The sequence below is a fragment of the Dromaius novaehollandiae genome, chromosome 3 (assembly GCF_036370855.1).
Source record: "Dromaius novaehollandiae isolate bDroNov1 chromosome 3, bDroNov1.hap1, whole genome shotgun sequence".
Lineage (NCBI taxonomy): Eukaryota > Metazoa > Chordata > Aves > Casuariiformes > Dromaiidae > Dromaius > Dromaius novaehollandiae.
In genome coordinates this window covers 51,253,051-51,265,339 of record NC_088100.1, presented here as the reverse complement: position 1 = coordinate 51,265,339, position 12,289 = coordinate 51,253,051, and the positions used below count along the sequence as shown (strand labels likewise).

At 37.3% G+C, this 12,289-nt stretch overlaps 1 protein-coding gene across 1 annotated transcript in view; it reads left to right on the top strand.

Annotated features, from left to right (window-relative positions):
• Positions 1–74: 74 nt before the first annotated feature.
• Positions 75–12,289, top strand: part of AK9 (adenylate kinase 9) — an 81,079-nt gene continuing 68,864 nt past the window's right edge. Inside the window, exons 1-6 of the mRNA XM_064508868.1 lie at positions 75–149; positions 1,410–1,533; positions 4,143–4,206; positions 7,395–7,447; positions 7,532–7,628; positions 11,550–11,662. Of these exons, the coding sequence (XP_064364938.1) occupies positions 1,417–1,533; positions 4,143–4,206; positions 7,395–7,447; positions 7,532–7,628; positions 11,550–11,662 (444 nt within the window). The 5' untranslated portion in view covers positions 75–149; positions 1,410–1,416. The remainder of the gene's footprint in view (positions 150–1,409; positions 1,534–4,142; positions 4,207–7,394; positions 7,448–7,531; positions 7,629–11,549; positions 11,663–12,289) is intronic.

Here is a 12,289-nt window from a genome sequence, read left to right as displayed (position 1 = left end):
GGGGAAGCGCCTGCGCCCGCCGCCCGCCGAGGCGGCGGCGGCCATGTCGCGTGTGGGCGCCGCGCCCGTCGTTGGGTGGCTGCCGCGCCTGAACCCCAGCGCCCGCTCCCAGAGTCAGCACCAGGAACAGCTCCGAACCACCCCGCCCCGTACGGTCCTGCGCCGGGTAGCGGCGCCGAAGCGCGGTTCTTTAGCCCCCGCCGCTGGGGGCGCGCGGCCGTTAGAAACGGACAGAAAGGGCGCGGGGCGCGCGCCGGGACGGGGCGAGGGGGGAACTGGGGGTGGACCGCGCGCCGCTCCGACCGTTCCGGGGGGGCGGGGCGAAGGGGAGGGGTGGGCCCTTCGGTTGCTGGGGTTACGCAGATACACAAATCCGCGCCGGCGGGTCGCGCGCGCGGAGGCTGTTGCGCCCTCGGGCTGCCGCCCGCCCCCTGCCCCGCTCCGCTCGACGTGAGTGCTAGGTAAACCTCAGCCTACGTATTTCGTGTGAAGGAAATGGAGAGTTTGGGTTTTCTTTTTTTGTTTGTTTTGTTTTGCTTTTCTTCATTTTTAATTAAGCTATTGCTCCTAAGTTTGAGGAGGTTTTATTTTCAAAGTGTTTTCAAACGTTTCAGCGTGATGTTTCAAAACCAACTTTTTCAGCTTTTCGTCCTGAAGTGGAATTTTTTATTCTAAAAAAGACCGGGGGGGGGGGGGGGGGGAAGGCAACAAGTTTTTTCAGAGTTAAGTGGCCCTTTAAAGAAAGCAGAAGTTTTTTTGTTTTGCCTTGTTTGAATCGTGTGGCATTGAGCCCCTCACATTTTTTGATTTTTTTTTTAAATTTATTTGAAAGACTCATCCAAATTCTGCTTCAGCTTGAATCTTATTTCTGTTTTGCTTTGTTGAATAGCTCTGGAGGTGGGATCTCTTGCAGTCCTGGAAGAGCTGAGGTTTTTGAGAGAGCACAAGACAGATCATGAACCTTGATTTAATTCTGCAAAGTCTTATTCATGTACCTAGCTTTGGATACAGCAAGTAGTGCCAATGAGTATGTCTTTGCAGGGCTAGTCTGTTTCTGGGACCAAAGAGAAGTTACAAGGGTGCTGTGATTGCGTAAGAAAGAAAAAGACAACAAAACAAATAGATGCTCTTTGAAAAAGAGCTACAGCTTTGAGAGTCAGGAAGAAGAAAGGAAGAAGTCATTGTTAGCATGTCAGTACAGTTGCAGCTGGGGTTTGGGGTGATTCCTCCCTTAGTAATGAATATGCTGTGTATTTTCAATACATGCTTTTTCTTCTAAGAATGGCTTTTCTTACTTACTTAGCAGTTCTCCTTGTATCACATTATTGCTCAGTTCAGTTTGTAAGTATGTGTCATTCACATATATGAAAACAACTATGTATTTTATGACAAGTTTTTGTTTCTCTCAGATTATTTATGGCTTCACAAGAGGAAAAACAAGACCAGCCCTTTGCAGACATCTTTGATGAAGATGAAGCTGAAAAATCCTTTCTATTGTCCAAACCCACTTGCTTCCTTGTCCTTGGAAAGCCAGTAAGATGTCTGATAGGACGGGTGGTTTTTTTTCTTCAAATATTCCGCTGATAATTTTACTTTTCCTTTCAAAACATTAGTTTGGTAACACTGCCAAGAAGATTAAGGGCCTACCTTTTCATCTTTTCCACGTTGCAAATCCTGCAAAATATTGTATGGATTCTGATCTCATTTACAAAGGAGGAATTGAAGACATGGCAGTTCTCAGTATCAGTTACTGATTCATTTGAATGAACAGAGATATTTAGGAAAACTGTGTTTGCAGGATAAATAATGTAAGGAATTGTTTTCCCCCTATTAAATGAATATTCAGTCACCTTAATGAGTCTACCTTGGTAGGAGAAATTTTGTGACCAGCCAATTACAATTAAAAGTGGTATTGCTGTAATTAAAAGTCACAGCTTGCTCAGGAAGTTTCCTCTCTTTTCATATTGGCAATTGGATTGCTTTTATTTTACCTATGTTACTAGTATTTCAATTTTTTAAATACTTGACAAATTAAAGAAGCAAATAGACGTAAAAGAACCTTGAAGTACATGTACTGGGTTGCAGACATGCAATAAGGTATTAAATATTTAAATGATTTTTGATGCAATTATATGTCATTTAGTTGGGGATAACTGAAATCCATCAAGGTATCCTGATGAGGAGATTTGTGCTGTATTACGATTATGATTCAAAGTCTCTCTTTTTCTCAAATAGTGTAATCTCTTTGATTTAAGACAAGCTGATGTTTTCTAAGCATAGACTTCTCAAAATTTTTCTTCTCAAATGTAGGATACTCGATAGGTGGTTTTATGTTAGTGTCTTAGTGTGCTAAAGGAGATTCTTTTAAAGTGCAAATTTGCTTTGTGCCTATAATGACTCAAGTATGCACTCAAATACACCACTGAAAGTGGTTTTCCTCCTGAGCATTGCAGTTGCCAACCAAGTGCCTTCAGAGCTCCCTACTTCCAATGTGAATGCAAGATCCTACAGTAGCTTGCCCTCTGTATATGTGTCATTCTGTCAGGTACCACAACACAATCTGAAATGAACATACAGAAATCTGCTTTGAATTGCCTATCAGGTAGAGATAAGTGGTGTGCACCTAGAATTGTCAAGCAACACAAACTTCAATGCCAATGAACTCGCCAAATCAAGCCCCAGTCCCCCTTTGCACCATACTGAAAGCTAATATAGACCCAGCCTCTGTGATGTAGTGTGACAGGAGGTATAGTCAGGTGAAGGTGCAGATTATGTAAGGGAGGAAAGGCCATAGTACTAAGAGGCATTGACAACAGATCCCTTTTTCAAAGACTTCTTTCAGCAGGCTGGAAGGCTCCCACTTCCTAGTTTTTGCACAGTTTTGCATCCTTTCTTGCTCCTTGGCTCCCATTGCTAAGTAATGCTTGACTGCAAATTGTTATATCTGACCAGACTGAGAGAGAAGCCAGGCTGTTGTTTTGGAAGTGGATGAGATAAAAGCACCACAGTGAGAGAGCATAAGGTGATAGCTGATGAGTGAGTCTTATGGTCAGAGTGAGACTTAAAAGTGTGCATTCAGCTCAGTGGAAAACTACAGCAGAGTGGCGTGCCTAGTTTTAAACAAACCTCAGATTTCTAACTTTGTGTGAAAAAAGTAACTTTACATTTTTAAAGGTTAAACCAGCATAAAATAGTTACTGAAAGGCAATGCAAAGAAATATGTAAGAAATAGATATTCTCATCTGAAACATGCCCTCCAATAAATGCTTGATATTAATACTTGATACAAGTTTACAAATTTTAACGAAGGGTTGAAAAAGCACAGTCCTGGCCCAGAAGGCAAGAAATAAAATATTCCATTTTTGTGGTAATGTATTTTATGTGACTGATGTGTAGAGCATCTATCTTATTTTAAGTTATTTCTTTTAAGCTAAAAACATAATACTCTGGAAACAATTAAAACAAAGCAAAACCAAGTAAATAAATTTACATCACACCTCTAAGATTCAAACTATGACTAGGCTGGAACATTTGCTGATACAGTGTTAACTGGCAGTGTGTGGTTTTTTTTTTTAATAGTATTTTTTAATCACTGAATTTATCTAGGGTAAACAGACTGGGCATATGTTGATTTCTGAGGATTCATGCATGTGAAAAGATAAACAATTTGCCAGTATCTAAAACAGATCTGTGGAGTAAGAAGGGCAATTTTTACATATTAATGGTTTTAGGTAAAGAATGTGTCTCACTCAGAAATGGCTGAACAGGTTTTCGTCATATTTTGCTTTGAGACTGAAGATAATAAATTTCGGTCCTAAAGAGTGTATCATATGAAGTTATGAACAAATCATAGCTGAGTTTTAAATGGAGTTACTCAGGAGTGAGGTCAGCATAATTAGTTTGGAGATACTCAACTGCAAAGGGGAGTAACAGTATATTAGCAATGCTATGAATTATTTAGTAGAGGGTGGTATTAAAAAGAATGTTTGTGTTTGTCCAGTGCGTAACTCAGAGGCCCTAATCTGATGGTGGCTTTTAACTGTTGTTACAATACAGAGAAATAATTTTTAATGTGTAATAATATATATTTTTTTCCTTCATGGTGTTTTGTTTTTAAACAAATGTGTATTTTTCATTTTAAGGGTTCTGGAAAGAAAACATTAGCTAGAAAACTAGCACAAATATGGAAATGCACTTTTATAGAAGGTAATCATACACTCTATTCAGAACACTACATTGACTTTCTATCTTTTATTTTAGAATATCCTTTCTGTTCCCTGTAATTCAAAATGACATGTTGCTGATTCTATAAAGAGTACTGGGAAGGACCAAATAATCATTTTGCCAGAATGCAGTTAACCCTTCTCTCCAAATGAATCCAACTCACTGAAGTCCAGAGAGCACAGAGATTTGCTGATACAGGCCATGAATAAATAGCAGGATCCTTCCCTTCTCTGTTTGTGCAGTGCCTAACACAATGGGGACATACTCTAGGATTCAGAGGCTTAGCTTTTGTAGCAGTGCAAGTAATAATGGAAGGAATGGAAGCTGGCACTTTCAAATTTCTTAAACAAAAATGCCCAATGGCTTATTTTATAGGAGGTGAAGTTAAGTTTTCCCACCATGCATTCACCAGAATACAAGATGAAATTTCATTTTCAAAGCTCTTCAGCATGATTTCAGCGATCCTCCTCATCAAAGATTTTTGAACATCTGTAGAGTAAAACCTTTTGCTGACAATGTGCTGACAATGACCTACGAACACGTTGCTAGATATGTTTTTCATTTTGAGGTGTATCTCAGCAAGGAAAAGGGTTCCTATTAAGAAAATTAAAGTCTCTGGCAGTTTTCTCTTGTACTAATTTTGTCGCAGTGACCAAAAATATTTTTGGTTTGTTAAGCCCTGGTAATACTTCTGTTTCCACAACACTGTAATTCATAAATCTTGATTCATTCAATTAAGTTTTATGGAAGAAAAAATGAAAAGCTTATCCCCAGATTTACTCTTTCAGTTTGAAGGCTAGTATAATCTTTTCAATTAAAAAAGTAGAAGGCTTATGATAACCTTAACTATCAAGAAGAATACCTCTTTGTTTTGAACAACAAATCATAAATCTGATTTTTACGGTATGTATGTGTACAATTTTTCTTGTTATGAACTGACCCTTTATGTATCAATTTTAATTATATTTTTCTATTAAATATGCCCCCTTAGTATTTTTTATTGTTCTTATAAAAGCCCTCTAGTAGACAGTGTAAAACTTCATATTTTTGTGAACATATAGACTTACCTATCAAATAAAGTATTTTATTTTGAAGACTTTGACTTAAAATATGGTAAAGTTCAGTTTTAATGTGAAGGATTTCTTTGACTTATGTAAATATAGAATACTTAATTTGTGGGACTGTCTAACAAAAAATTAATACCTGGTCCAAACTATAGATTGGACCAAAATTGGAATTAACTTCAAAGAACATACTTAAGCTAATCCACATTATTCAAATGTATTAAAACCTCTCCTGACAAATGTCTATCTAATCTGTTTTTAAAAGTCTTGGGCAGTCTATCTCTGTAATAAAGAGCCTTTGCCATTAGAAAGTTTTCCTTCATGACTAACATAAACCTTACTTATGGCAATTTTATATCCATTACTTGCTGCCTTATAGATTCAGAGGATTATACTTTTCTTCTTTTGTACACACTATTTCTTTCAGTCTTCGTATGTCTGGCTTAACTACCAACACACATGCACACATACATACTCCTTTAATTTTTGCTCATAGGTTAAGTTTTTTCATTTTCCATATTAGAAAATGAAGAAAGAAAGAAAAAAATTCAACATACAGAATTATGAATCATTAAGGTTGGAAGGGACCAGAGTTTATCGATTCCAACCTCCCACTCAAAGCAGAGCCAGCTCGAAAAAGTTGTGCAGGGTTGCATCCAGCTGAGTCTAGACTCTCCCCAAGGATGGGGACTTCACTACCTCCCTAGGCAACACGTTCCAGTATTTGACCATCCTCATGGTGAAAAATTGCTTCCTAATTACCTAGCTGGAATTTCTCATGTTCCAGCTTGTATCTATTTCCTCTTGTCCTACCACTGCACTTCTGTGAAGTGAATGGTTCTTTCTTCTTTGTAGCTTCCCATTAAGTAGTTGCAGACAGCAATAACATCTGCCCTTAGCCTGTCTTCGCCAGGCTGAACAAAGCCAGTTCTCTCGGCCTCTCCTAGTACATCACATGCTTCTAATCATCTTGGTGCCCTCCACTGGACTCACTCCAGTGTATCAATGTATTTCCTGTGCTGAGTGTGTTATTCGTCCCTTAAAAAAAAGACAAGTTAGAGAATTATTAAATAGGAAAGGGGTTTACACTATTTTTAATGTGACAAAGCAACTTATATACATTTATTCAATGTCTATACTTGTAAATAAAACAGAGCCAGGGTATGTGCACAGCACTGTCTGTCAGTTGTCTGTACTGCTAGTTAGTACATTCCCTGGATCAGTTTTGGCCCATGGCAAATAATATTCTCTCAAACACTCGTTCACAGTATGGAGGATAGTATATATGCCAGCCATCGCTACAAGTAAGCAGTTTGGACATAGCCACTGTGTATTGGGAAGAAAGATTTTAGCTGTATAGACATGAGCCACTCCATGCCACAATGGCTTTGGGTCCTTTTCCTGGCTTGTTTTATTTAGTAATATAAATGCAGCCTTAAGGGTTGTTTTTGAAAAATTTTGTGAGTTTCTGCTTATTTCAATGGTATATAAACGTGAAAGACTTGCAGGATCATTCTGATACAACATCACTGTCATGCATAGAGGCAGAAGGTGAACCTTTGAATTTGAGGGGGTCTCAAATTTAATATTAATTTAATTTTAGATAATTGGACCATATAAGGACTAGGGTTTTTAAGAGCTATTTTTAAGGCAGATGTTTTTTTGTATCTGAGCAGTTGTCTTTCTAATGCTTCCTTTTAAATTTTGGGAAGTGTTCAAGCTCAAATATTCATCTCCATATTTCACAGCAGTAATGCTAATATGGTGTGAATTGGTAATTAAGATAATCCTGCAAGGCTGCTGTTGTGCATCTACCTGTAGTATATATAGATCTAATTTTTTGGAAGAATATCTACCTGGATATTTCCAGAAGGCACCAAATTATAGATGGACAAAGCATCATAATGGCCCTAAATATAATGGTTGTTCATTCAGAAATAATTTGGCTTGCTACTCTGTGCTATATCATCACAGAATTTTCTTGGAACACACATACACACTTATGTGTCTATATATTTATGTGCGTGTTTGTAAATGTACATCTCTATATAAAATATAGAATTTATTAATTGTTTTAAATTCATTCTGTCTGATGTGCTTCTTCAGCTTTGGAAGTAATTAAAGAGAATATTCATGAAGAAACAGAATATGGGCTTAAGGTAAAAGTCTAATCTTCTAGAAAGTTTTGTTACATTCTTGACAACCATGCAGTATAAAAGACTCTGCTTTGCATTTCACTTTAGTGTCAAGAATTGCTGTTTAGAGGTCAAAGTGTTTCTGAAGAACTGGTTACAAAAATGATTCTGAAAAAGATTGAGTCACCAGAAGTTGCTCATTTTGGTAAGTATATTTATAGCCTGAACTTCCGAGAATATGCTCGCTAAAATTTAACTTTGTCACACTTTGCATACGTTATTGCTCTAATATAATTTCTTTTCTATTAGACTGTAGCACCTTTTTCTTGTGTTCCTCAGGCTGTGTGTATTTAGGGCATAATTTATCACTGCAGGAGGTCAAAAAGTGTCATGCCAATCCAATCTTGTGTTAATTTTGAAAGAATGAATTTGCCCAAAACTTAAAGGGTTTCTATAACTCTCACTTGCTGGTATTGACTGGTTAGAAAAGATTTGGGATTTCAAATACAGAAATTTGGGCTTGAATATGTCTATGACAAAAAATTACTGGAAAAATATTTTAAACATTTAACATTGAAAAAGAAGGAAGACAGGTTATTTAAAATGCAAAGTATTAAGGTTTTTTTTAGCAACTTCATTTATTCCCTTTTCCATTTGGTCCCTGAGATTAAGTTAGATGAGAATGGTTTTGGTGATGGTAATAATTCTTTTTGAGAAAAGATGATGTTAGTTGAGCTGGTTGAGATTAGTGCTACATGTAGTTCTTGCTAGTGTCTGAAACTGCTTTCCTGAAGATAAAACAGATAGTTAAATGGAAAGAAAGTAAAAGAAAATATAGTTTATTTTTCTAGTGCTGACTTTTATTTGAAATTTCCATCATTAGAGAGAGACAAGAATAGTGCCAGAAGATGTCAAGTCTGCTTCTCCGAGAACTAGCAAACCTGTATGAACTTTTGGTTATGATGACTTTTGTTCCTTCTCTGGTGACAGACTGGCAGCATTTTTGCAAAAGATGCATCCTTATCTGGTGTAACTAGACTTGGAAAATAGTAGGTGAAAGACAGAGAAATGAGTAAGAAGAAAAAAAGAAGAGTTGATGAGGGGGTCAAAAGTTTAAGGGAACATATAGCAGCAGAAATGCAAATCTCTTACTCCGTATGATCGGGACTTTAGTGAAAGCCAGAAGAGATGACGATGTCATCTGAGTTCCACTCTCTGAGTCAGTCAGATGGTGAATGCCTGAGATGTACCTATCACAGAGGACCACAGAGACTGTAAAGGTGACTATCATGTTCATAGAATTTTGATTCTTGCACCCAAGCTGTTTTCCATATACAAATCCCCGAAAGTGGCAAGGAATAGAATAACCTACATCTTCAGAATGATTCCTACCAACTAAAACTCATCTCCAAAACCAATTTTAGTCAAGTATTTTCTAGTTTTGGTCTCTTTTTGTTTAGCAACTATAATCTTAACATAATCCTTAGATAGCAAATGTAGACTTTCAGCAGAAACTCATCCACCCATTAGTAGTTATTTGTTCATTAAAGATTTTATAAACAGTTATGTGAGAGGGTGAGTTTTCGACTTTTAACTTTTTGACTTTTGTTTTTGACATTTTAAAATATGTATTTCTGAACGGTATACACAATAAGGAGTTCTTCTGTTCACTTATATTCTTCTGACTTAGGAAATAAACACATAATGTGCTGGAGACTGATGTGTCGGAGGTATTTAGAAGTCCTAGAGCAAACAATAGTATTTAAAAATCGTAAGTCAGTAAACCCAAATAATTTATTTCTATGAGCTCTCGAGGCGTCAAATATGAAGCTGCTGAGCTGTTTGTCAAGTTAAGCAATGTTTTATTCTAAAATAACATAGGTACTGAAGGACTGGAAAATAACAAGCATACCTGTATTTTCAGGTATTGTAAGTAAGAAATTACATAATAATAAACTCTTCATAGCTGATATGGTTGCTAAAAATAAACTTTAAACAGAATAAGAAAACAATCAGAAGTTCATATCATGTTAATCTAGAAAATATCCATGAAGGAGAATTCTATGTCACTGTCACAGGAGGAAACTGCTCAAATAGCATGGTTTAAATCAAATCAGGATCCAAGTTCTTTATTGATTCATTAATGACAAGTAATTAACCGGCAATCAATGAACTATACATACAGGATCATTGTCAGCAACACAACGGATAAACCACAATGCTAGGCACTTGCCAAATGTTAATAAACATCTACAGATTTCTAAACCTAAACCCAAAGAGTTCTAATTACACACAATCAAACTCTCAGGTGGTTATCACACCCCATCCCACCCTCAAAGACCATGTGGGTTGCAAGCACACACTCCCTCTTCTGGGAGTGCATCTTCCCCTATTTAAAAACACCCTCTGTTGGAGGTGTGGATGCTCTAGTTTTGTTATCTGTGCCTCTTTCTATGACCTGCTAATCCACACAGCAGTGAGAAAGCCCCCCATGAGTTCACAAAGAAGTACGCACTCGAGGTGGGTGTCACTACAGGTTAAACCCTATTCTGTCAGTCCGGTATTTGAAATGCTGGCTACTCACGGCATTGGACAGGGAGGCTGCTCTGTCGGGCCTAGACAGAGATTGCAGTGCTGGCAGTGTACAACATGGTTTGGCTTCTGCTCTGTTACCAGCCTCTCACTGTGAGGTCTCTCATCTCAGTTACAAATTTTCATGCTTCTTTAGTATTTCTTTTTAAGATGACTCCTTTTCTCAAAAGTCGCTTGGTAATCTCCTGCTTACTTTTTGATCTGGTTGATGGTTGTCTTAAGCAAACTTTATCTTTGTTAATTGCCCCACAGTGTTATCAGTTTGGGGGCAAAAACCCTCTCAGAATAGACAGTTTGGGGTAACCTATTCACACACACTGTTTACATTCAGTCTTCTCGTATCAGCTGTTGTTATCCAGGCCATGTTGCCAAGCGGAGGCCATACGGACTCCCTACACCTCACTATCAGTTAAAATTTTCTAAATGTGTCAACAATTTAGAATCCAGGATATTCATCCCATGGAGGAATGACTAAACATTATGCTTTCTCTTGCTTATGCCCTTCCACAATTTTTGCATCTTCTCTGAATAGTGGCTCCCCACAGAAGGAGGAGCCTTCAGTTTTAATATCTATTGCAAAGGCTGTTTATGTTTTTATGCCGCAGAGGCTTGCATTCAAGCGTTACCACATAAAATTCTAAGCATTTGGAGCAGGCACAATTTCTCTAAGGCAGTGTTCTCATTATTAGACTAAATTCAACCTGATCCTTGTTTAGTCTCTCATTCTGGCCACATAATATTGAGTTCCTTGCTAAACAGTCACTCTTACTGCATGCAGTTATTGGTCATTATAGCACTCTCCTAGGAACTTGAAGCCATGGGTTCAAATATCCATGAGGATGAGCACTCCAATACTAGGAATAAGGTGTTATTACCACCATGTCTGTCATGTATAGCTAGTGTCTGTTTGCCAAGAGGACTCAGCATTGTGAATCTTGAGTGAGTGGGTGCTTGCCAAGTTAGGTGCCTCATTATGCGTGCTCTGTGCTTAGTGTCTCCTTTGAGAGACATGCAGGAGCATTGCACATCCTGTGGAAGAGGTCAGACTCCCTTTATTGTCCATAGAAGTGAAGGCCTATAGAGGCTGCATAAAAAACCTAGACTCTTAGTTTAAATGCTTTGTGTCATAGTATGGCTACTTTTTGCAATGCATTTGAGAATGCCTTTTAGTGGCAAAAATAGTCACTAAAAGCTTGTTACCTTTTAGTCACTGTAATGCCCAAGTTAGGCACATGAAGCAGGTAGTCTGAGTATGAACTTTAATGTCCACATAGTTCTTATATTTATATATTTCTTAACTGAGTTAACAGACTTTGAGAGTCCTATACTAAGCTGAAAACATCACACCTGTATGTTTGTATTTCATCTGGAGTAGATATGGGTGCACAGTTTTTTTCATGTTGTGTGTGTTTTGTGTAAGTGGTTTTCAATTGTTCCACTATGTAGATGTATTACTTAAAGCAGATGAATGTAACTGGTCAGTATATTTGACATAACCTTATAAAAAATGTATTTAACAAAATGTATTTGGCAGGTTATGTTCTCAGTGGATTTCCTTCTCTCTCAGAGGAATACATGACTGTTTCACAGCAAATAGAGAAAATAAAAAATCTAAAATTAAACCCAGATTTCCTGATTAATATTAAGGTAATGTCATCTTTAATAACTTGCTAGTCATGTTCCTAGTTATTAGTAGACTCATATGCTACAGAAGTCAAAAGATAATATTTTCCCCTGTACATTTGAGCATAGTATTCACTGAGGAATAATATTTTTTTTCTCTTTTACAGTGGAATAGAATTACACTAGTTTATTCTGTTGTAAGCACTGATCATATAAAATAGTGAGCATTTCCTATAACTTCAGTAGGAGTTAGAATCTCTGACCTCTCTTAGGCTGAGTTTCTAAAACCAATTAGAAGGGACAGGTTTTCATGAAAAGAAAATTTTGAATAACATGATCACTATGCCATTTTGGATGCATGTAAATCTCCCATTCATGTCTATTTATATAATTTCAGGAAAAGTTATTCACATATATGAATTAGAAAGCAAATTGTTTTATACTTTACTTATTAAGTGTGAAAATACTACTCATACAGTCATTATTTGTTCATCAGGTTTACCAATCTGTACCAATCAGATACTTTCCAAAACTGACTGTGATAGAGACATAAATTATTGTCTGTAGGTTTAAGAGGACTTGCTCAGTGTATATTAAAAAAATGAGAAAATATATTGGACTTGCTGGCTATGTCTATACTAGTAAATATAA